The following is a 26,492-nucleotide window of genomic DNA, read 5'->3' on the forward strand; positions in this document are numbered from 1 at the left end:
AGGAAGGAAAACAGGGATTCACAGAAGTGGCTGCACACCAATCTCTCTTAAATGATCCCTGGAAAGAATGGTTTGCTGATGGACCAGACCTAACCCAAGATTCTGCACCAAGGCAAGCACATTTACTGCTGACCTGCCCTGAAGAGGTACTTGTTTAACCTGCTCCTAAGAGACAGAAGAAGGAAATCTGGCATGTCTCTAGCTTATTTGGAAAGTTCACTATCTACATGTTTAGAAATCTTTTGCTTGCACTCCTTTTGCTGCAAATTAGGCCAATTTCTGCTGGTAAATAGACAAGAGAGCTGAGCTTACTGCTCAGCTTACTGTGCAGCAGAAGAATGCTGTCATTCGTATCCTTGATCTGCTCTTTCACTAACCCAACTGCTTCACCCATCCCAGTAGATCATATAGACAAAAACGCCCAAACCATATTAGAGTTGTGTGAAAACTGAGTTTCTCCAGTTTTCCCAGCTCCTGAAAGAGTAAATGGGTATCAGAATTTATTGTAAGACTTTTTAGAAAGCTTGACACTCCTTCAGAAGCAGCTCCTACAACTGAAAGCTCAGAAGTGTTAATATTTTCTTGCCTTCTGAAATCTGGTAACAAGTAAGAATTTTTTTTATATAGGGAACAATGAGAAGCTTATAATAAACCCATGCAATGATTCTGTCCTTCATGTCTGCACACTCCAGAAGCCACAGCACAAACACCAGGATCTGCTGGCCAGCTGTGGTGTGGAAGCACGATCCGCCTTCCGTCCCTCAGCGCTGAACCCAAAGGGGCACAATTCCCCAGCCACGGAATCAGAGGGGAAAATGAGAGCAAGCCCCATTGCCATCCCCTCCCAGCAGCAGGGAGGGCAGCTGGACCCAAACTTCCTCCCAGACTGTTCACTCTCCTGTGCTGGGCCATCTCCACTCTCACACCTCTGGAGAGAAGCAGCAGCTTCAAAGGTTCAGCAGTTCTCTGTTATTATATAACAGCATATATACACTTGGCACATAGGGGTATCATAATTAAACAGCAAGGGATGGCCAGGGAAAGTTATTTTAGTCCTGCAGGCAGAAAAAAAAGGCAAAACTGCTGGCCTGAAGTGGCCAGTCTCTTCACTATCTCCTACTACACCCCATGTGCCTATATAAACACTGTTTTCTTGGTATTTTAAGGGGCATTTTTTTTCCCTTTAGCAGAAGTGGTGCTGCCATGGAAAACAACACACTGACACAAAACCACAGAATTTGCCTGTGCTTAAGGACAAGATGGAAGAGGGAAAATAATTTTAAAAGCTAAACACAGTTCTTTCATCACATCTTAATTCTGGACTGTGAGAAACTCTTATTTATTAACAGTAATATGTTAGGTCATTCAACCATTAAATTTCAAGAATGTGCCCATTAACAAGTCTGCTGATTAGGATTAATTAGGGAGTGGAATGTCTTACATGGTACCTGATCACAGAGTTTAGAGGAAGTACAAAAAACTCACAAGAAATCACAGCTCCTACAGCAAAGGAATCAAACTGCAGAGGCTGAAATATTTTATACAAAGCTATGTTTGCTTCAAGAGCCGTTACTTGAGACAGGCAGTGACCAGGGCCAGAGAATTAGCAAGGTCCAACACTCACCGGGGTAACTGCCCAAGTGCAACAGAGCACACTGGGGATTCATCTGCCACATCTGCCCTCAGCAGTGCTCTGAAAACTAATTGATGGGGGCTTTAATGACAAAAATCCTGCTGAGGACTCACAGAATAGTTTGGGTTGGAAGGGGCCTTTAAAGGCCATCCAGTCCAACCCACCTGCAATGAGCAGATGTTAATAAACCTTCCAAATATTGTATGTAGCAGAACTTTTCAATAATCTAACTCCAAAACTTCCCCTAAATTAAAAAGAAACAAAGTTACACCCAGTACAATCAATCTACCCCCGTGGTATCATAAGTCTTCATTTCTAACAACATAGGAGCAGCTCTGTCATTTCAAATATACACATTATTAAATTACTACAATTAAAACCAAACAGCTTTAAATGTTAAAAAAATATTTATTTCAATACTGTATACAAAAAAAAGTCAAAACAACTGAACATTTATTAGTACTGACAGTTTTTGTGAATATTTCATGGCATATATGTCTAAGCTCACTTTACAAAACCAAGTGCTTATAGAATTGTAATCAGGTTTTTAATTTTCCTTAAGTATCTTTTTTTACCTGACTAGCAGCACATCCTGTGCTTTTAAATAAGAAAAGTATCAGTTTAGCACACACAGTATGTGACACTGCAACTTTTGACCAGAGCATTAAAGAATTTCTGAGGAACCAATGCTACATTCTTCTCATTTACATCCAATCATTACCTCCTGGGAAAAATATGTGGGTTTTTGAGACTTATTTTCAGTGAACATAAAAAAGTTGGCCCTCTATAAGAGTGTATTCTATGGCTATTGCATATATACAAAACCACCCAAGCCCAAGAACACACCAGAAATCAGCATTCTGTCTGGACCTGGAGTCCCACTGCAGCTGTGCCTGTTGTGTCCCAAAACCCAGAGCACAAAGACTGCATCCTGATATTGTGCTTTCCCCAGCAAACAAGAGCTTCCCCTACATACATTAGCTACAAACAGAAAGGGCAGGTACTATTTATTTAAAGAACACAGTAAAAAATTTCCTTTCAGGATATTTTTCTGTATGAAATATACAGCACTGTTTTTTGTGTTCAAAAAATAACCTCATAGAAAGGTAGACTTCATAAAGCACAGGTTGGTGAAACTCTTAAACAGCTTATCCTAATCCTTGACTCCATCAGTGCTGGTGAGGAGATTCCAACAGGTCTGTGTCAAAAGCCAATAACCAAATTGTTCTTCTGCAATCACACCTCTCTGCAATAGTTTTAGAGGGACACCCCCAGGTTCTTTCATTCTGAGGGTAAAATGCCCGGACATGCAGTGATTTTCAGGGCTGTACTGGAACCAAAGCCCTTGAGGTTCGTCCGTGAACATTAAGAGGCAGCAGTGCCACAGGCAGGAAGCCTTGCAGCCTTGTGTGGAGGGTGTGCCCAGAGGGACGACTGAGCTCTCAGGCCTCCTGTCAACTCCTCTGGTTCGGTAAGGAAATTCTCAAAAATGAAGAATTCAAGGTAGCCTGTGTTTAGGCATGATCTCCACAAATCTACAAACTCTCAGGTCTGATATTGGTCTTCAAACAAGATAAATATTGAGAAACAGTGGAATTTTTAAAGCTGGATGCACAGCATATACAAAATACCAAGCCTTCTTAGAAAGGGAAATAGAAGCTTTAAAAAAAAGTGTATTACTAAATAAATATATGCTTTGTATGGCATAGCCACATACCTTTACACAAAACTCCTAACAAATTATTCCAGCTCTGTAAAGGACAGCAGTTTTTGATTTACTACATAAATATTAAGAAAGGCTTTAGGAAAACATAAGTAGTAACAACTCAGTTTTATCTCATCCAAGCTCCAGATAATGTGGTGTGAGGAAGACTACAACACTGAAGTTTATATTAAATAATTCCTTGGTAAGGACAGCAGGGTAAGGATAGATACAACTATTTGTCTGCTCAAGAGCTTAAGCCCATATTCAGATGACCCAGCCACTGTCCTCAAAGCAATCTTTTCAAGTGTCATTTCACATGGCAATCCCAAAAAATGAGCTGGTCAGCACAGATAACTGGGAAAGGCTTGTAAAGAAAAATTGCATAGTTTTAAAGTTAGATAGAAAACGTAACATTTCAGTTGCAATGGATGAAGAAAACCTATTGTCTGAGAACATCAACAGTCAAGAAGCCAAGGAATTCTTAAAGCTATACAAAATAATTTAAGGAAAAAAAGACAGTTTGGTAAAACCATCAGTCTTCTTCCATTTAAGGTGCATTAAGATGGAGACAGCCAAAGATCACATTTTGATTCTTATCTCACATTTCTTATTCAAGTTACCACTTGAGTCTGAACTCACAGATTTCTATGCAGTTTTGCAACAAGTAGTAAAAATAATGGAAAAAGATTATGAATTATTCTGTAAATTACAGATTACAAATAAATCTGTAAAGTCTGAATAGCACTTTACACCTGCCACCTTCATCGTCTGTCAAACCTACGAAGCCTTCGCCTTCTCATGTCCTCTTCTGAGTTCTCAGGTGGGAACCAAAACCCATAAGGTCGCTGTCCATAATTGTGTGCTCCTCCACCAAAATCTACAAGACACAACGAAAAACAACTGTTATTTTGGTCTGTAATTGGAGAAAAATGCACATATATCCTGTAAGCCAAAGCGTCACTACACAAAGGAGACAGGGAATTGAATGTTTTCAATTCTGATGGTTTCAGGGCAATTGCAACGTCCAGAAACTGCTCTTAAAGACAGTCAAATAAAAAGAAAAACCAAAACCAGAAAACTCCCCCAAACAATAAAGCTACCACCACCCAAAAAACCACCCCAACCCAACAACAAAACCAAACCAAACAACAAACCACAACAAAAAGAACGTCTAACAAGTATTAACCCATTAAGAATAACAAGTATTAACAAGTATTCACATTTTTCACAATCCCTGCTTTACACAGTGAACTCCAGAATATTAAACTATTTCAGGGTCCTCAGCAGTTGCTTCTGGTAAAAGCAGCTTTTGTGTTTGCTTTTAGTACCGAGCCCAACATGTGCAGACCCACAGCAGATGGCAGCAGTTTCACAAGGGAAGGACACGTGGCAGCCCAACCATTCCAAGAGTAAACAAAATAATGTGAGCAGCAAGAGCACAGCCAGCCCCACAGCTCTGGGCCCTGGCACCCCGAGGAGGCAGGACAGACCCTTCCAGCAGCTCTCCAGAATTCACATCGAGGCACCCAGCAGAGAAACAACGCAAGGCTTGGTTACACGCACCAGCTCAGCTGAGGGGCTCTGGGAAACAAAAATCACAGCCTGCCTTCTGAGCAGAATTAGAATGTTAAGGACAAGCAAATTTGCTTTGAAGGTAATAAAACCTTTGTAACATTCAGCATTTCTTAAGTTTTCTCCTGCCCCGCATAAGGTCAAAACTGCATCGTAATGCGGTAGATTAATAATTGATTTTTGAATCATCATAATTAAACTACTTGCCTTTTTAAAAAAAATTCTTTCCAGTAGTGAAATTGTCAACTAAATATCAAAGTTTCTTATAAAAACATTTATTTTTCTATACAGCATCCCAGGTTAATTTTTATTTAAGAGAACAGATACAACTTACACAGTTAAGACAAGTCTTTGCTTAGTCCCCATAAAATGTGTTCAACCCCTCAAATATACATGTGCTTTAATAATCACTAGCAATAGAATGAGATGTTACAAAAAAGATGAAAAATGCTCTTTTATATATTGACCAAATATATTATATTATAGACAACATATTTTGACAGGGTTTAAGTTGAAGAAAAAATCTTTTTTTACATCAAACAATATGGTGAACAGCAAAGTCTGGATGTTTTAAATACATGTATTTGTATCTGCTTGTAGATATTTAAATTATCCTGTTACCTAAAATAGTTCCCTGACACCTTTTTTCTTTTAATTATTGCAGAGATATTAATGAAATAACACCTTCATCTTATCAAAATATTTATAAGCCACAGTGTTCAGAAATGGTAATTAGGCCACTGCTACTACTGAAATACCACCTGACATCTGTGCAAGAAGCCAACACAGGCTTTTCAACACATCAGCAAAAACAAATCAAAGACTAATGAAATCTAAGTCTGCATTTAAAGGATATGGAAAACTGCAACAACACTGGATGATAGACAAAACCAAAGGATAAAGTACAGCAAACATAGAACAAAACATTAACCCTTCCATGGCCTATTTTACAAATTTATTGTGAACTAGAACCATGTTCTGTGAATACAGAAGACTGAGACCCCCATCCCTATCCTGTCACTCTGTGTAGGAGTTTCTTTTGTTACTTAAGTTCACAATTAAAGCACATTGGAGCAAAACAATAAAATCACTGTAATTGCAACAGATGTAACTACACCTGTATTAATGCAACGGCACAGAAGTGTTACATCAAACATTCTCACTTGATTTTTCCTCTTCTCTGAAGTTATGACCCTATTTTTATGTTAGATAATAGGATTTTCAAGGCAGTTTCTGTAAGATTCAGGAGGAATATATGAAGCTACCAAACTGTTAAAAGTCTCACTAGTAGAAATATGCATTTAGGTCTGATAAGAGGAGTGTAGCAAATAAATAGCAGAAGTATCACAAAGCAGTATAGTTGTATTTCTTTTTCATGCCAGCTTTATTTGTGTTAAAGAAGAATCTAGAACATTTCAGTTGAACAGCTTACCATTTTCAGTATCACCATCTGTCCTGGCACTACTGAATGTGGTATCCATACAAAAACCAAACTGTACAAACACTTAAAAACCCATACAAAGAAGAGACACTTCTAATTTCTACAAAAACTCTTACTTCTGGAGAGGCTTTGCTGTAGAAGATAATCACAGACAGCAGTAATTTCTTTTGAACCCAGCATGGACCACACAGCTAACCAAAACTATCCAGATCAGAGAGCTCTGATCTGGATATTTGATCAAATGTCATAATAACTTCCAACACTTGCTTGGCTTTCATTTATACCAGTTTTATATAAATGATCTCTTCCATAAATAGTATAGCCCTGCTAACTATGTTGTAACAACAGAATAAAAGTTTACTAACCAGCACTTGGGTGTGCTACAGATCACATAGAATGTAATATATTGAACACCTGACTTGCCTTGCTTTTTAATACAAAAGTACCAGTGTTTAAAGGGTTCTATTTCAGAAAATGGGAGTTAGTTTATAAACATCCAAATATTTTCTTTTTCCACAGAATCAGACGTTGGAAAAGACCTTTGAGATCGAGTCCAACCTATGACCCAACACCCCTTGTCAGCAGACCCTGGCCCTGAGTGCCACATCCAGCCTTTTCTGAAACAGCTCCAGGGACAGTGACTCCACAACCTCCCTGCACAGCTCATTCCAAGGTGTTTTTGATGCATTTGGAGTTAGAAGTAGCAAACTGGAGGGCAGCAAGAAGCCAGAGTCAAAAACCCAGTGTTGCTTTACTCATTTCATCTCTTCCAGCCAATGAGCAGTTAAGTCTTTATGTCTAATCAAACTCACTTATGATTTACTGAGTTGTACAGAGAATTTTAAGGAAAGGCAGTGCAGGCATTTTCCCTCCTTTCATATTTTATAGCAGGACTAGAAGGCTTCCAGAAAGAGCTGACACACACAAAACATAGCAACTTTTTCACTGTTTTGTGTTTCACTAGAAGTCAGACAGAAACTACAAATGAATAAAAAATATAAAATGGCAAAACTGGTTTTGTTCTTTCCTGTCCTTCTCTCTGCAAAATGCAGACATGCTATAGTCTGAGAGCTCTGGCTTTCAGTACTTATCACTGCCCCATTTTCACCTACTCAGCTCCAAGCAGACCACATTCATCAGCCTTTGCTATTGTTTCTAACACAGCCCTTTCATTTTCTGTCAATGTATGAAAAGAATTTTGCCATTCTATGAAGCAAACTATTCTTCCTGGTGCTGATGCCAATATGTCTCATCTACAGACTTGAACATCAACTGGTGAAGAAGAGTAATGGAAATAACTACTGTTTCTGTGCTATGCTTTGGAACAGCTGAAAAATGAAAAATCAAATTAGCAGGGAAGTAGCTGAGGGTAATGAGTTTAGAAGGAAAGTAACATACAATGAATCCAGACATAGCTGGATTGTTACAAGAGCAAGCCAGAACAATCTTGAACAGTCTCTGTCTCTCTTGTTTTTAAAAAGAGATGGTAAAATTGAGAAATACACAAAACCATTCCCTCCCCGAAAGTCTGATAATTTGTTTTGGTTAGGAGAGGAGATGGCTAAGGATTTAATCTTTAATCCCTTCATACTTAAGGATTTTTATATTTATTTTAATCATGCTTCAAAATCTCATCTTTTCTGTATTAGTATCACCAGAATAAACTGTTTTTGAAGTAGCAAATTGTTAAAAGCACACTGGTAACATTTTTAGAAAGCATCAATCGCTGCCTTATAAGCCAAAATTTTACTGCACACTCAGATCATCCATTTGCTACAAACAATCAATGCTACAATGCAGAAGTAAGAGGATAGAGACCACTGCTGGACTTGATGCTCTTCTGCAAAGAATTAAGGGGATTAGTTTTACAGCTACCATTTAGCTGGATACTGCAATTACTCCAGGAGAAATGGCAAAATAATCTCACTGCATTTCCCAACCATTTATTAATTCTCCTGATGTTAATTCACCTAAAACAAGGCTAAACTCATTATTAACAGAAAATGGTAGATACATTAAATTAATTATGTCTTTCTTTCTCAAGAATTGAAAATAATTTACTAACCAACTCAAAAAACCCTACATGAACATGCTACTTAACCAGTCCCAAGGCTAAGACAGCTGACAGCTATTCCTCTCCTGAGTAGTAAGAATGCTGTGAATAACTTCAGTTAGAAGAAGAATTTCAGGTGGGCTGTATATTTATCATAATGTAGTAGAAGTATTTTGTTGAGCTGCAAATAGCAAGGTATGCTTTTCCTTAGAAAATGACTAATTTATTCAGTCAGACATAAAAAAAAAGAGTTCAGAACATCATTTTTTAAATGGTCCCAATGAAGAAAATGTAAACTTTATACATCATCTAGAGAATTAATCCAATGATAAACCAAAGTTAAAATAGTAAATTATGGGTAAATCTAAAATTAGGAATATTCACTGACCTTAATTTACCAGTAAAAATTCCCAGACTAAGTTTGTTAACATTTGCAAGAATCTTACAACATAAAAACCCACTTTGCTTTCCTGTTACTGCATTTCTGCTTGTGTAACAAAGACCCACAGCAACAAAGGAACTCTGAACAATATCCCTTTCCCAGTGCCAAGCCTGAGACACCCAGATGGATGGAGGGAGATACCAATGCACACTGGAGCCACTCCCAGCAGCTCCCACTTTCTCCAAGGGTAAGGGATGCTTTAGTGCAGCCCACACACAGCTCCTGCTAATGATGCCCGCAGCTGGGAAGCAGAAGTGCTGCTCTCCAGCAAGGTGACTCTGCCAAACCCACTGTGAAAGGAACAACTTTTGTTCCTTTACAAGTTACTGAGGGAGAAAAGTATTTCCAGAGACCACTGAAGTCAGATAAAAGACTCCCTTTAGTATCACTGGGTCTTGGATCAAAACACCAAGAGGTCTCCACCTCCATATACAAACCATGCTTTTAAAATGGGTGTAATGGGTATATGAATGCAAACCATCTCTAGCTACACCCAAGATTTAACTCTTTTTAGCATTTCCCTCCTATTTTAATTGTCTTCAGCAGTTGAAACAATTGCAAGAAGGAAACCATCCAAAAGAATTGGCAGTACCTGCCAATATGCATTTGTGTATTTAGGAACTCCCAGAAAAAAAATACTCAACATTCTGTATACATTTCAGCATGAAAAATCTGAATAAATTCTTGTCTCAAAACTCATTGTAGCAATAGCAAGAACCTATGTCACCAGCTATGTCACTGTCAACTTATTGCCTAAAGAGCCAAGGAAGCCAACCCTTTAGGCAGTATTTCCAAAAAGTCCCTGCTTTGCAGAACTGGTCTTTACCCCACAGTATTTCAGAGGTGCTACCTGGTTGTGGCACTGGGTTGAAAAAGAAACCCATGGTGAAAGGCTCAGTGGTTCCTTTAACTCTTTTGGTGAACTTTGATCACCGTTGTAAGGAGAATTGGGAGTTTTTTGGTTCTAATTTTCAGCAAACTTCTTATCCTACATCAACCACTGTATTTATGAAGAGAGAGATGGAAGAGAATTCATTAAACATTTCTAAAATAATTCTGACTGTGCTTCTTGTTGCAAGTGGTTTGCTTCTTACTCTGATACCAAAACTTTCTGTGTGAAAATGATAAAAATTCACTGATTCATTTTCCCAGAAATTTGCTTAAGAAAGTGCTGGTGATCAGATCATAGAGCACAGCTGCAGTTTTAGAAAGGTGTTTAGAGCATGAGATCTGCTCAAGACAGGTTTTCCAAGAGCTGTGTTGGGTACCACAGTACGAATTAAAAAAAACAACCAAAAGGAAATCCATCACAAAAGCTGCATCTAATTCTCAAAGCCTAAATCCTAGCATATGATTTCATGAAATGTATTTTGATCTGAAACAATGCACTACATATTTGAGCACATAATCTGCTTTAAGGTATTTCTACAGAAAACCACCACATTCAAGTGCAATGACTGACATTTCTAGAACTGTGGAAAGAACAGGTAACACTGGAAATAAAATACACAGCATTTCTCCAGTTTCCTCACATAAATTCCATTCTTATATTACAATCTTGCATGGGCTGGCAAATTTCAAAAACTCCAATAAAACATCCTGTCTCAGTAGCAACAAACAGACATGGGAACCCTTCCAGGGAACAAGTCAGCCAGATGCCCAGGTAGCTCCTAAGTGCTCCAAAGGACTCTGACTAACCAATACCTGGCCATCTAAAAGCTTTTGGGTGCAGAGGTATTGGCTTAGTTTTAAATCAAAAGCAATGAAATGCATAGACAGTTCATGACAAAATGTAAGAGGAATGTCTATCCCTGGTACTTGTAGGTATTTCTCTTCAATCACAAGCTATAAAGATTTTCACCTCTATGTTTAAAAAGCTTAGTCTTTTGTGGAGAAACACCAGCTTGCAAAGGATTCTTAACATTACTGACACTGAAAGTCAGACACTTAGAAGTTCAACTCATAAAAAATCCCAACACCCACCACAACAAAAATCCAAATCCACATCCCACACTGATCAAGATATTTCTTCTGAGCAGAACAGCAAACACACAACAGATCAGAGACTTGGTTATACTGGGGTTACATTAAGGGTGGCTGATAACACCAGTATTTAACAAAAATGTCAGTCATATATTTGAACTTCATAGTAAAAGGAGTGTAAATATCAAAGGCTATGACTTTTTAAAATGCAAAATTATTTTCGTAAGTAAAGGAAGAATTATTGCAATTTCAAACCAATAAAAATTATGAGAATAACAATAAAAATTCAAAGAACCCCCAAATCAAACTAAACTAACAAACTCTGGAGAGAAAACCAATCAATGCTGTTTAAATGGTTTCTTGTTTGAGGCAACAACAGAACTACAACTGAGAATGGAAAAAATATAAGTAGTAATTCCTTTCAGCAAAGAGACCTAAATCATGAAAATAGTTTGGTAGTCTTAAAATTGATGCCTCCACAGATCTCAAACAAGCCTAGCAATTTCTTTTCTTGCATTAGACTCTAATTACTATTATTATCAAAATTTTCAAGATATTGCATAAAAATAGATCTGCAGTTCAGGAATGCCTGAATGTGGAATAAACAGAAATGCTGTATTTTTAGGGTGGGTTTAGATAACCCATATGTGAATTTAGAGAACAGTATCTACTGAGCTTAAATTCAGTGCATATCTTAATACAAATTAGCTTTCAGTTGTGGACAACAGCTGATATCAGGAAATTCTGTATTATGCCATTAATTCTTTTATTAGCCTAGCAGGATACTATCACATCAATTTATAGGATCAACATTCTATATCCATAATGGGACATTTTGTGATCTAGAAACCATAATAAATGTACTTGTCCAAGTAAGGATGAAAAAGATATGATTAATCAATTGAAATTATTGGAGTACTCTGTTGTCCAAGTTACAGAGCAGCTGTGATGGTTTAAATGCCATAGTTGGGGAAAAATTAATAAGAGAGCCCTAAATTGATTGTGGTACCTGCTATTACAACCTATTTCAAATTATTTTATGTAATTTTTTGTCATTTTAAGTACCTGTTTCATCATCCATGTAATTGCAAGAATCTCTGAATGTTCATGCTTTAGGGAAAACGTATTGTGTTCAAAGGATAGTGCTCATGCAAGCTAATTATTTTTCAAACTAACTGACAGGGAAGAATATCCTAATTGCCCATTAGCACAGTAAATTTCATCTCATCCTTTGTGTCCCTGAAACAGGTGTGATCAGTGACATGCTCTGTATTATGTTCTTTGTGAAATAAGACATCTGCCTATAGGCAAACTGAACCTTTACGCAGCTTGTTTAAGGAAGCATTTTAAGAGCTCAAATCTTAGGTCTTGCTTGTCCAAACTGAAGTGTTCCAGCAGGCAGGAGAAAGAGGTGCAAAATAAAGCAAGATCCCAACATATTTGATCACAGCAAATTCTACTGGCAACAATAGATGATGGTATCTTTTCGTGCTTCACTTGCCTGTGAGGCTTAAAAACTGTAACCAGCACTGAAACCAGGCACTAACAGTGTGTTAAGAAATGCTGCTTTTGGCAGGGAAGTGAAACTTGGTTTGCCACAGCAATCTACTAGTGAGGTACTAATGAAATTCAATTTTGAATTTCAAGGACATTCTCCAAAAAAACATACTCCCTCTTATAGCAGGATAAAAAATACATCTTACCTCGAGTGTTGGGTAATATTTAAGGCTACAAATGAAAGTTGCAGATGTGTCACATTGATACATGTAAGTTTTACAGTGCATACTGCTTACTTATTTATATTATCATCTTATCACTGTTATTCGTATTCTGTTTTCTAGATAGTTTCAAAAAACTCCGCAAGAATGACTCATTCTTTCACGTAACATCTCAAAATGCTTAATATTAAAAGCTTTGAAGGATTTCTTTCTCAAACTCAATGTTAAAAATTATGCAAAATATCATCTTAAAAAGACAGTAAAATAGACAATATCCCTTACAATATTATTTTATATTAATTCCCAAAATTACAAGATATGTCCAAAAATAAGAAGAATACACCTTGTTTTCCCTCCTAAGTCCCTTTCAGTAGGAATCATAACTTAAGAGATAAAAATGCAATAAAATTCCTACCTCTTTCATTAAGACTGTTTAGCACTGCCCTTTCAAGCTGTTCTTCTTCAGTGAGCCCACCTGTATAATCAAAGTAGCTCCTTGGAGTTCTATATTGAAAATCTGGATAATAGCCATAATACTCTGCAAAATGAATCAAAAAATAAAATAAATTTCTGCTACTCAGCAAGTGTGGAATCAGATGTTATCTTCTTGTTATCTTTCTTCCACAAATTGTTTTAATTTGGGAAAGAAAAAAATTATTAGGGTTCAATTACTTATACAATATATACCATGAATTAACTTCTAATTTACAAAGTCACAGCATGGTAACAGGAGAAAAAAAAAAAAAAAACAACAGAGAAAAGATGGACCAAACATCTCAATTTTTTTATAACTGTTAAAAGCAAGTGTCAGAATTGCAATTACTAAGAAGTTTCACACAGAAATTGAAAGACAGTTTTCATCATCTCCTTTTAGCATTTCGTTGTCAACATTTGGACACCTTACTGCTATCACCAGAACACAAACCAGGTACTGTTCAGGCTTTTTCTCCCCACCTCTCTTCCCCTTTCCCCCAGGGCCAATAAAACAATGTCATCACAAATTCCAGTCATCTTTGGACCTAGAGAAGTCACAGGAATAGATTCCTGCAAATTCCTGCAGTGCTGTACAGAGCTCATGTTGTGCTCTGGCACAGTAAACCGGCCCTGCCAAAAGGCAGCACAGCACAGATCTCATCAGTGGCCCTCTCACTGCTGCTGCTGCACTGCTGACAAACCTTTCTGGCCTTTGCACAGCTGGCCATCACCCACCCAAACACATGGGATTCAAAAGGAAAAAATTACTTGGCTAGAGAATTGAGCAAGACTCTCTTCCTGTTAACAACACAATCTGATCTTGCCTCAACACAGCAAACCTAAGCTGAGAAAAATTACAGAAAAAAAGTCACACTTTTCAACCGAGGAAAACTTTAGAGAAAAGTCCCATTTTTCTATTCCATTTCTGTATTTTCAAAATACAAAGCTTTTGTGTTCATTTCCAGAGAGCTGAACAAGGGATTTTGAAGAACACAAGTACAGAAAGGTTGTCAGTTTCTTCCAACTGAGAGAAAATTATAAAAAGGTTTTTCAAAATTAAGAAAGTGGAAATATTTTTTTATTAAACAAGTACAACAAGCCATTTCCTTTTTCTTCAGATTATTAGCATCAATGATAGACTTGTGTTCTCTCATTGGTTCTATCAATTCCAGGTGAAACTTGTGAAGTTTCTGCGGTTAATAACAAATACAGATGACAAAGTGAGGACAAATAAATAATTTCTATTTAAAAATTATTTTCTTAAAGAAAAATATCCCAAGCTCCAGAACCTTTAGACAAATAAAATCAGCAATACTCTGTCTGGAAGTTACACAGGAAATGCAGGAAAAACTGAACAGAGTAACTGACAAAGTTCTACATAGATTTATATCTATTTCTCTGTATTTGCAAATATCCCTACATTGATTTCATATACACATGTACACATACACAGTATACACACACATTCTGTCTTTTTCCAATTCTCTATTGTCTTGGAACACAACTGACACTGGAAGATTTCTCCTACACCTGCAGTGAAATCTGACTGAGGGACAGCATTTAGCTCTCATGTCTGTACACACTCTGGATGTAAACTTCATATACTCCCCTCATTCTCCTCTGCTTTATGTTAATCTGAATGAACATTTTCTCAGCTATAAATTTATTTCTTGGAGGCTTGAAAACTATATGCATGAAGAGTGTAAAAATCCTGCTATTAAAAGCATGAAATTATCTGATGAAAGCAAAAAGATGCTATATTTTGGGTTTGTTCTTTTGCTGTAGTTTTTTCTATGTTTTATGTTTCACACTGCCAGCAAGTTGTAACTGCTCAGAAAGCTGTAATCTTTTATTTTAAAATGAGACACAGTTTGGTAACATTGACATGTTCAAGGTGTTCCTATTAATCAAAATAAATGTTCTAATACTTTATTCATGAACTGCACTTAGAGAAAACCTAATTCAGCTACTAAATAGTAAATGTGCTAAAATTACACTTAAAACTTTTATTCTTTTAAAGCTGTTTCCTTGTGCTGTTTCATAAAATCTCTTCTGACCATAGCTTCATCTATTTTTCTACTTAAATTGGTATTTAAAGGCACATAGTAATAAATCAGCAATGCCAGAAAGTGAAAAACTAATCAAGATATGCATCATTAGCCTATGACACTAGAGAGAGTTTTCTTCATTCACAGATGGCCAAATGTATTCCATATATCATACACCAAGCAAAAGGTTAAATCTTCCATTAAGACTTCTGCAAATAGGATGAAAGACAATTACAAAGTGTATGAACAGAGAATGAACATAACAAATATATATTTTCTTAATTGCAGTTGTAAGTCATTTTAGACAAATGAATTTAGTACAAAGAAAAAATTAAATGGTTATATCTAAAGGCAAATTTGGAAGACAGGATAAATCAGGTTAACTCATGCCATTTCCCTTTTGTCCACAGAACTCAAAGTAACAGCATTTGAGGACTGCTCAAAACATGCAAAAAAAAAGCCCAGACTTCTTTGTTGTCAGCATACTATGGCTTTTTTTTCCCCTCCTCATCATGGCAGATTTACTACATGAAATCTCTTCCATTTTCCCTACTTGAAAAGAGCTGGAAAAGCAAACAGAAAGGGCTGTTGAGAATCTCTCTGCTGCTCCTCCACAAGGGTGGTCTCATACACCCACCCAAGCTCCCAGCAGCTGGTGTTTGTACAGGGGCTGTAACAGATCACAGAGTTTAAATGTCAAGTACAAATTCTTATCTTCATTACCTATTAAAAGACTTTTTCCAATATAAATCTCTTGAGTTTCCACCCACCCTGCTGTTCTGGGACACTGGAGGAAGGCTCAGTGTCTGTGTGCAGCTGTGCTGGGCAGCACCTGTAAGTGCATGAGCAGCTTTAGCTGGGCTGGGACTGCCAGCATGGGAACAGGTCACTTGTGCTTGCTGCACACGCTGTGCTCACCTCTCATTTCACTTCACAGTAGTAATTGTTTTAGTTCTTTACTGGCCTTTAGATCAAATGTTTTGTGACCTGAGAGTAAATGAGAGTAATGAAAATCCTGGGTAAATATACTTTTAAGTTAGAACAATCCCTGTTGCTGCTGCTGAAGAAAGCAGGCTAAGATCTTTTGTTTAGGAATTACAAAACAGATGTTTCAAAAATACTTAAGGACCCAGAATCCTGCTTGTGGGAACTATTTAATGTAGTAATAAAATTGGAGATAGATCATGGAAGACAAAGTCCATCAGGGAGAATAAAAGTAGCTATAAACTTGGCTCAAAGTAAGCACAACTCAATTATAAAAGACTATACAAAATAAAAAACCCTGCCTGACTAAACCTCAGAGAACAGTAAGAGTGATCAAACGTGTGAAATAATTTTCTTATAAGCAACCAGACAGACTCCAACTTTCTGAATGGAGGGAAAAGATGACCATTGTGAGTACAGGACAGAAGGCTAAAAAACCACTAAGGAAGGAAGTACATAAAGAATGAAGGTTTAGTCTCCCTCCTCAAAGAAGAATTAACGTGCATCAAATGAAATTAGCAGTTAGTAGGCTCAAGCCAAACCAAAAAATGACAGATTTTAAACCAGGAAACAAACTGTGAGTCTTTTCTGATGATGTAGGTGTTCAAAGTGCTCATGTCGATTCCAAGAGCTTTTGACAAATTGATGGAAGAAAGATGTACCACAGGCTATTAAAGACAAAATCCTCCCATAAAACTTTCTGCTGAGAACATCTTTAAACCACAAGCCACTGCACACTGGCAGATATTTGAGAGAGTTATCACTATGCATTTATCCTGTTCTTCCAGCAGATGCCTAGGAAAGAGCATAAATCACTGCAGGAGGTAAGAGGTGCCAGGATATGCATCCCTTAGCTCAGATCCAACACCAGAGCCCTTCTCCCAGCCTTTCCTGGCCCTCACAGACAAGGACTCCACCTATTATTTCTGTACACTCCACGTGCAATGATTCAATGTTCTGCAGGAGAAGTGAATCAAACATGCTCTGCTCAGTGTGCCAGCATTCCAGCCATCCATCTATAAACTGAAGATGGCCTAAATTCAGTCTACTGAGGAGAGGCTTCATTTACATGTAAAGGGCTTCATTTACAGAGAGTGTTCCAAGGAAGAAGATCCTTGTTAGAAGGGAAAAACCACCCTAGAATGGAACAGATAAATTTGCCAGACGAGGGCATATTTACCAAGGTCCAAAAGGCTGCTTTCAGTAGACACAATTTCCCCACTGCTACACCTTGTGCAAAAGGAATGATATGTCCCTGAGGTAGCATTTTAGGAAATCATGACCTTAATTTGAAGATTAAGCCTCTTGTACAAAATCCATCCACATGCTTGCCTGAAGAGGAAAGGTGAGACATGCCCAGAGAAGTAATATAAGTTTAGCAAGTATACGAGTGCAGAATATTTTGTATACTCTGTATGTTTCCATTTACACAGCTCTCCTATAGGTTTTCTAATCTTAGGAGAAACTGTTTTTAAAGCTGGAATAGATTTTTGGTTAAGCGGACAAGAATACTTACCCGAATTGTAGTCCCTTGGCCTGTCAGGCTCAGTGAAGAAAGAAATGCCAGCTAAATAAAAGAATAATGCATATATTGTTAGAATAATAATATTTTCTTTATAGAATATAAATTCAAATTTAAAGTAACCTTTTTTAAGAGTTTGTTTCATAAGATACAGGCAGGAAATCAGTCATGGGTATCTGTGGATTTTTTTGGCATGAGTGAAAGAATACACTATTGCAAGCTTGTATGTTGCTCCAGATTTTATAGTAGAGTGCCATGTTCAAGCAACATATTCGTGTAGACTAGGAAAAAAGCAAACCAACGTATAATGTTCTCCCAGAACACATAATGAACAATTTCTCTACTGAGAGTATTCATTAGTAATAATGTTTGATGCACAGAAAACTGAGGACTGGAGCAACACTGCATTATTCCTTCTTTGCTACACAGGAGAAAAAAAGGCCCATGCACTGAACACTGCTTCCTACAGCTGTCAGTCACACAGAACCTGCACAGCAGCCAGGGCAGGTTTCACTAGCAGCACCGTGGGGTTATCACTGAATCCCAGAGCAATTCGTTGGAAGGGACCTCAGAAGGTCCCCAGTCCAACTCCAAGCAGAGCAGGGTTAGTGAGGAGATCAGAGCAGGTTACCCAGGCACAGCTGCATCTTGCCAAGTCCAAGGCTGGAGACCCTGAGGCTGCCCTGGCAGCTGAGCTGATGCCTGCCTGTTCTATAGTCATCAGGTAGATCCCCGTGGCACAGAATCATGCAAGGTTAACCTTTAACTAACGGGCCACCTGATGTCTGTTCCCCCAGCAAGGCAGGAAAGCTGATGCTTTGGTGTCCTTGTCTCCCTTCCAGCTGCTGAACATATATGACCTACAGACTATCCCCAAACTGTGATCAAAGCCCCTGTGAGAGCACACACATTTGAACAAATAATTCCCCACTACACAAACACCGTATCCATGTTCAATTTGATGGAACAGTCATGAATAAAGTACTCAACCTATCAAGTAGTCAGACAAAAAAACGCCAAATGTTTTGCCAACCAACCCCAGCACAGCTGTTGTGTCAGGGCTTAGACTTCCAATTAAAACACTGACATTATGGGAGTGTTCATTTAAAAGTTTGCAGGGCTGTATTTAAAACAACTGTTAAGACCAAATATGTCTAAAGCTATAACCTTTTTTAGAAAATAATCATAACTGCAATATGAAAAGTTGTAATAACACGTTGTTGGAAAGCTTGAGAAATCCAGCAACCATTTCTTAAGCATCCCACTACCTTTTTCAAACCAGAGACTTCCATTAGAATCAACACAACAGTACAAATCAAGATGGAAACATTTGGTTCTGACATACATTTATGGCTTCACCACACCTCATCTGAAGTGACATTTTCATTGAAAGATTATACTCTAAATAAATACTTTAAAAGAAGAGTAAAAGATACTCATCTAAGTAAAAATATCTGAAAGTCACATTTATTCTTAATTGTTCTTATCCATATTTAAGAAAAAAAATTGAGTGTTTTCTTCTGCACCCACTTTAATAAAATGAGCACATATTTAATTGTCTAAAAACTTGCTGAAATGGCCTGAATTTCTATATGCAAGGCTTACTGAATTTTAAAAATAAAAGTGTTCCTTATGCAGATTTTGTAAATTCAACGAAATTATATACCTGCACAGGCTTGCATGATCTTTTTCAGAGGTCCCATGGTGTACATCAATCCAACAAGAATCCCTGACAGATGCCCAGCGAAAGAAGTCCTGGAAAATAAAAAAATCTTGTGAGTAATGGAAAGAGGGACTTTTTTCTGGTAGTGATACAAAAGGGAGAGTGTAGAATTTGTTGTACAGAGAAAGTCCCTGAGTGAGACCAAGCACAGAGACATTACCTGCTGGCAAGGATAAAATGCCAAGTTTTCTTTCGTTGTAACTACCTTAAAATTGGGAGTTACACAGTTACAGAAAAATATTTAACAAATATCCTGAAAAAACTAATTGGAGAGATCATTTTAGTTGCTACAGAATATGATTCCCTAAAAGCATTTAAAGATTTACCAAAGGAATAAACTGGTTTTAAGCTTTAGAAAAGTAACTTACATTGTAATGTCTGGGTAGATCTTACCAAAGCCATGTACATTTCTGAATGAAAGCACAAACAAACTTTCTACTGCACTATCCATGCAATCCTACAATTAGTCTGAAAGAAGCATGAATGCAGATCCACTGCAATCTTTGTAATACACTGCCTTCAAAATTAAAACAATTGAAATGCTGAGATCCAAATTCTTTTCTATGCATACCAACAATTTCTTTAAAAAATATCATTGCCATTTGTATACAGAATGAAAAGGCTCTGGATTCTTTTGAGAAATCAAACCAGAAGCACATGTTTACAGTAACTAAGGAAATTTGCTCCAGTTATTGACATGACTAGGGGGTACACTATAAATTCAAAAATCAAATTTCAGCATTCAAGTTAGGAGTTAAACTCCTTTGTGTTTAAACATAGGTTAAGAGAAAATCTTCTGAATTCAAGTAGGTGTAAACACTAGTTGCAATTTTTTCACCTCTACTACGAAGTTACAGAAGCCAGTACACTAAACATTAAAATTTCCTCTTACATGCAATTAGAAATAACTCATTTATACTGGTTGTCAAAAAATTTAAATAATACGAGTTAAAATGAGCTTTTTTTTTCCTTTATAAAGTAGAAATGAAACCTCTGTTTAATGTACCAAGTGTAATGTTTGCATCAATTTTTACATTCAGGTCAGTGATCTGCAGGAGTTATACAAATTATGGCACAAGCACTCAAGCCAAGACAACTTCCAGGCATCAGTGGTAAAAGGAGACAAGAAAATGCAAGTGTCACTAGAGGGAGGTAAAGATCAAATCTAAATTCACCCTTTTGCCACCTACTTAACCACAAACTTGTATCCTGCCATGGAGAGCTGCAGTTTTCCCTCGTTGGTAACCAACAACTCTCTAGAGAGTAACACATAAATGCTGATGTGAACATTTATAGATAAGAGGTAGTGACCAAAATAAAGTATCTATATAGAACTAATTTTCCCAACAGATTTTCTGGAACAGATTTTCCAAATTTATGAAAAATGCATGCCTGGCTTGGAAAATGTCTGACCTCAGAAAATTAAAAATACTTAAAAATCACCTACTCCAGAAATCACCATTATGATATTGGTTCACCTAAGACTTAAGATATCTGCTCAATTCTGGAAGAGGCACAGATTAAACAGAAAGTAACTTTTCACATGTCTGTTCTTCCATTAAACAAATAATCCCAAAGACTGCTAAGCAAAGCCTACATCTCAATATCCTTTATGGAAGGTGAAGATTAGAAGGACACTGAATGCGCTTTAAAAATTTTCCAAAACAAAAATATTAATGAGGAAAAAAAAGTAAATAATAATAATAATAAAAAAATAAGTAAAATATGAGTAATAATAAAAAATAATAAGTAAACTCCTAAATCCTCTCCCAGCACACAAAGGCAGGTCCAAATTTAGTGCATAAGCTTTTTAGCTGGGCAGAATTCTGTCCCAATTACTGACCTCTTATCTATTCAAAACTAAATTATGCAATTTGGTTTACAAAAGGAACATGTTAAACATAGACTTCAAATATTATAACCTGCCCTGAGCACACAGATGGGCATGTAAGAGCAATGCTGTGAGAGATACAATTGCTATGGTTCATTGCAAGGCAGTTGGCAGTTACTAATTAAACATGTTGTGTTCTAGGAATCAATTTCTGGAGATCACTACTTGTTTTCTGTAGCCCCCATTATCATTTAAGTGCTGTGAAATTGCCCTCTGTAAAGGTCACTGTAGAGGTTTAGATGAGGCAGCAATCTAAACTTCCATGAAATTATGAAATACTTTTTGATATTATTTCTGGACTTCCTATCCCCTTTCTACCCAAAGACATTTCTACAGTAAAGCAACTAAAAAAGAACAGCACACAATGACTGAACTCATGGTTTTCCTCTACCATAAACAGTAGGATATGGTTGTACTTCATACATAATGCCCTTCCACTATTCTTTAATTAAAACCAGTATTGTTACACATATCACCAAATAAAACCTATGTTCAGCTAAAACAACAGTTTATGTTTTCCACAAAAATGTTTTTAATGCACTGAAAGCTTTACTTTTATATTTGCAGCAATGCCATGCAGCTCACAAATAAAACTGCATTTTGGCAGAGCACTCTTCTGTCTTTAATCCTCAATGCAGTTAATTGAGCAGCCAGGCATAAAGCTATAAAACCAGTGCTTAACCTAAGCAATATCTGAATTCTCCTTCCGTGCTAGGAAATGTTCTATCAGCTCCATCATAGTATCTGACAAGGAATATCTCAGTATTGCTGAGCTCATTTTTTTAACCTTTCTGAAAAGTGGGAAATAGTACATAAACTGTGATTTGATAGTTCATAGGTTTTGTGTCTTTGTATACTTTGCATATATTCAGCAATGTGATTCACAGTTACAAAATATTACATAGGAAAATTACTCATTTGCAAACAGGATTACAAAAATCAACTGTCAAAGAAGAGCAAGGCCCTGTTCTCCCAGAGGCAGGAGCAGAGGAACTGTGCTGGCACAGAGCACACAGGGAAACTGAGGAAGGCGACCAGCAGCACTGCAGGACAGTGACAAAACTGGCAGAATACTGGATGATAGCTTGATCAGAAATCAGAGGCTTGACTAAGCCAGAGTGGTCTAGGACAGAAATGACAAGCAAACAGTGGGATGCTGCTCAGCTGATAAAGCCCTTTATTGGGCTGTATGGTGGAGTAGTTTACTTACCTCACTGAAAAGGCACAGCCCTTTTCCTTATCCATCAACTTTTGTTATCCCCCCTCAAATACTCAATTACACCTTCTGGGAGCAGTGTTTCAGGTTTTTAATTTGGGATGTACTCAAATTAGAGGATTTTAAGGAAAAAGCGGACTGCAGGCCCTACACTGCACTGGGATACCAGCTAACACTACTCACACTTCATGAGACATTTCAAACTACTACAGATAGCACAAATCTCTTCTCCTTTCTTTGAAATATTAAATGCACTTACCCTGGGGAAATAAAATGAATAGCCAGCAGCTCCACCCAGCAAGCATATTTACTGGATATGGGCAATCCAAGGACACTGCTCACCCTTCCTGGGTTATAATGGTTGTTCAGAACTTTCAAAGCAAACAAGACTCCTGCAAACAAGAAGAAATCACATGAAGAGAGAAATACTTGTGCACAAATAATAAAGAAATGCAAACAATTTGAAGTACCATGCAGTTTCAAAACACCACAAAGCATACTGCTGCATGTCAGAACAGTTCTGGTCTTTCAGTGATACTTTCCAGTGACTTAAAAAAAAAGATACAAAAATTGTGTATTTGTATAACAGCCAAATCTAAGCTGCTTTTTAATGCGCCTGCTCACTGTAGCTATTCAGGTATTCAAAACAATACAAACATAATTTAAAATGGGAGTTCTAGTTGAAATAATTGACAAAATTAGTAAACTCAAAAAAATGTTCTGTGACTTGAGAAAAGTCACTACTGAAAACAAGACAAACAATACACGTAAAGCCTAATGGTAAGTTCAAATTCTGAATTAATGGAAAATTATCTTACACATACTCCAGAATCACTTGTTTCTGAAAAAAAAAAAATAGATAAATCACCTTTAATCACAATAAATAATATTCATTCCTAACTGACTGCAACTGTTTTATCATGCGACCACCAGCCAATATGATGGAATGAATTCAGAGAACTTATTGGAAGTGTGTATGAAAAAATCCCTCTCAAGAGAAAGCTCACAGCCTGAGCAACTTTCTTAAAGGCTGAAAAAGAGGGCTTGCCTTCTAAGGCTAGGTCCCAATGATAGCAAGAAAATCCCCTACTTATCTAGAAATGCAGGGCTACTTTTCCACTTGACTGCAGATTTTTTTCAAGAGGAGTTTATTGACTTGAAAATGATCTGCTAAAGGAGGAGACAAGACCATTACTGGTGGAAGGAAGATGACCAAAATCAGGTGTTTGGATGTTGCTAGCAGAAGCAAATCTACTTGTGCCTCCAAAGACAGGCACAAGTAATTTTACACTGACAGGCTTTTCCAGAAGCCACATAAGGAGCATTATTGAAATGCTTATAGGACATCTGAAAATTTAAGAGTTCAGACTTCAATTAGCCAGCAATACTAAACAGAAAACACAGTTCTCCCAGGATGATGATATTTTCATGTTCTCACTAAAGTCCCTGCTGGTCACAAGAACATGAACTGAATTACTTTATGTTCATGCCCATAGTACTGCTTTAAATTAAAAAATAGGATAAACACACTGATGTGACAATCATACATATGTACAGATGTACACCCATCCTCTTTCTGCAATTAACAGCTATTGTTATACAGCAACTATACATATTAATTTTACATATGTAAATTGGACCAACACTGTATCTTACCTGAAAAACCTACACCACAATTCATTTCATAGGAAGGATCATCCAGAATTACCACAAGCAGGAGTTCCAGCACCACGTAAACTACTCCAATCAGTACTGAAAATACTGCAATTATGTAGGCAAACCATATGCTCTTCAGCTTTCTTTCCAGCATTATGCCCTTCCAAAGCATGGAAATCATGTTATAATACAAATGCCAATCATCTGCATGGTGGAAAGGAGCAAGCAGCAAACGCTGCCAGTTCTTTCTGTGGACAGCTTCATTTACACTGAGACACACTTCAGCCAGTGGCCTTAAAGGATTCAGAAAGAGAAAAATATTCAGTACAAGCACCCCGAGGGTAACAGAAGGAATGTTCTGGAGTCCAACTTGAGAAATTTGATAAAGCAGCAAAAGCAGTCCAGCACTGACTCCTCTTTGCCTTCGTTCCATAGTTACTTCTTATTCAAAGAAATATGAAGATTAGTTCAAATTACAGTCTTTTGTTCAATTTCAAGTTTTGGAAATTCTGAAAGAAAAAAGATAACTTGTTATATACATATTGTGATGTTTTGAAGCTCATCACTGTTTTTTGTGAATTTTTAAACACAAAAAAATTCATCAAGGTAATCAGCTGAGACCTTTTATATATCAGAACAAAAATTCAAGAGAGGAAAAAAAATCAGAATTTGTAAACTGATACAAAACACAAATAAAAGAGATTTACACAGGTAATCCTGACAAGCAGTGAGAGAAAAAGCAGTCTGCAACCTCTGTTTCACATCCCTCGACAGGCTGTACTTAATCCATTAAAATACTTGGGTATTCTGGGCATGTTTTCATTAATTCTGATTCAGTCAGAACAATTAAGATTTCAGGAAGGAAAACAGTTCAGAATTCTTCTCTAGAGTCTCAGTTTCCAGGATTCCTATCTTTGCTACATATTTATTTTTTTTAATGACCATTTTCCCAACTTTTGCAAATATTCAAAACAAGCTAAGCTTGAAAACTAAAAGTCACAATTTTTAAAAAAGCAACAGAGACATAGCTAAGAACTCCTAGATGCAATTTGAAAATTGCTACTGCTTTCCTAGGGATGAGAATAAAGAGTTTAGTTTAGAAGTAAGTGATAGAGGAAAGAGAACTATAGAGGGAAATCATATACAAAACCAGCATATAAAATTTTAAGAGTTATAACAAAATTTTCATATTTATTATTTATTTCATCAAAATTTTCATGCCTTATTTATGCCAGAAAAACCCAGGGGATTAAAGAGGGCTACAGAAACAGATCTGGCTAGAAACAGAGTTACTCTGACAGGAACTGACAAGGGAGAAGGGAGGAAGCTGCACTGGATAACACAGTACAGGGGGACGTGAGTGTGGAACCACCTGTGGAAGACAGGAACAGACCCAGGATTTCAGGCTGGTTCCGAGGGCTAGCCCAGCTTGGCCACTCCTGCTTTTACCCCTCTGCAAGGTGGCCCAACAACAGCACAGCCTCTCCTCCCCTCCAGGGTGTCCCTTCTTTGCAGAACTACTGAAGATACAAAACAGATCATTCCATGTGTAAATATCAGTTATATAGAACCAGCAAAATACAATTCCTCTTCAAAACTCTGCCACCAGGTTTCAAATGAAACCACCTGAAATAATGAGATATACAAAATTCTCATCTCAACACCCCATTAACCTTCTTTTTCACTATACACAAAATAGTTAAAGTTAATATACTATTTTTTTATTTAAATGCCTTTCCAATTTATACAAAATTATTCCTCTTCAACATTTTCGTTAGATAAACAAACAATAATCTAATTCTTCTAGAAGACAGGAGGAAAAATGGCACATTTATAAAGGACAGCCCAAGTTGCAAAATTTAACCTTCCCCATTATGCCTGTTAGAATTTTCTAAGTTTCACATTCCTACAGACCATTGCTATGCCTGCAAACACTTTACTAAATATGTTTATTCAGGTATTCAGTGTATTCTTAATAATTCGATTGGACTGCATTCCACAAAGTCGGTGAACACATGGAAAAGGAGGAAAGCACCTCTGGATGATGTTATCCTGTAACAGCAAAAGGGAGAGCTGCACAGGGTGGAACATCAAAAACAACCAGGTGGGGGCCAGGCTACCTTCTCTGCTTATCCTGAAGTCAGGGGAGCACACAGTTCCATGCTAGTTCACACACAGAATTAATTAATGCCACTTCTTGTAATTAAGTAATTTTTTAGACTCTGTATTTCTCTTTAAATCACATTTATGCTTCTTATAGCAGTTTAAGAGAAGAAAAAACCAAACTGGTTGTGGGTTTTTATCCTGAAAAAAACTGCAGTAAACCAGCATGCATGTAAAATGTATTTGCTACATTAAAATCAAAGTCACTACATTTTCCCCACGTTATTATCTTGGAGATGTTACATAATACCTGAGCCTTGTCCAAAAC

At 37.1% G+C, this 26,492-nt stretch overlaps 1 protein-coding gene across 2 annotated transcripts; it reads right to left on the reverse strand.

Moving 5' to 3' along the window:
• Window positions 1-2,021: 2,021 nt before the first annotated feature.
• Window positions 2,022-25,592, reverse strand: RHBDD1 (rhomboid domain containing 1). 2 transcript variants are annotated; one of them, XM_068200907.1, is made up of 7 exons: window positions 25,434-25,577; window positions 24,062-24,570; window positions 22,665-22,797; window positions 19,242-19,330; window positions 17,570-17,620; window positions 12,963-13,085; window positions 2,022-4,215 (listed from the first exon to the last, which is right to left on the reverse strand). In XM_068200907.1, exons 2-7 carry the CDS (start codon window positions 24,492-24,494, stop codon window positions 4,100-4,102), a joined length of 945 nt encoding a protein of 314 aa, XP_068057008.1. In that variant the 5' UTR covers window positions 24,495-24,570; window positions 25,434-25,577; the 3' UTR covers window positions 2,022-4,099. The 2 variants fall into 2 exon arrangements, with proteins under 2 accessions (XP_068057008.1, XP_068057009.1); XM_068200908.1 differs by lacking the exons at window positions 2,022-4,215; window positions 12,963-13,085 and adding an exon at window positions 15,532-15,739 and having other exon boundaries at window positions 25,434-25,592.
• Between the last annotated feature and the right edge of the window lie 900 nt (window positions 25,593-26,492).

This window comes from Anomalospiza imberbis, chromosome 10, assembly GCF_031753505.1.
Source record: "Anomalospiza imberbis isolate Cuckoo-Finch-1a 21T00152 chromosome 10, ASM3175350v1, whole genome shotgun sequence".
NCBI lineage: Eukaryota > Metazoa > Chordata > Aves > Passeriformes > Viduidae > Anomalospiza > Anomalospiza imberbis.

What these genes read in the sequence shown, in the direction of transcription:
- RHBDD1 (XM_068200907.1), bottom strand. Translation starts at nt 24,494, where the DNA reads ATGGAACGAAGGCAAAGAGGAGTCAGTGCTGGACTGCTTTTGCTGCTT. An exon ending in GATCATGCAAGCCTGTGCAG is followed by an intron (nt 17,621 to 19,241) that starts GTATATAATTTC and finishes TCTTTTATTTAG; the next exon opens with CTGGCATTTCTTTCTTCACT. An exon ending in AAACAGTCTTAATGAAAGAG is followed by an intron (nt 4,216 to 12,962) that starts GTAGGAATTTTA and finishes TGTGTCTTGTAG; the next exon opens with ATTTTGGTGGAGGAGCACAC.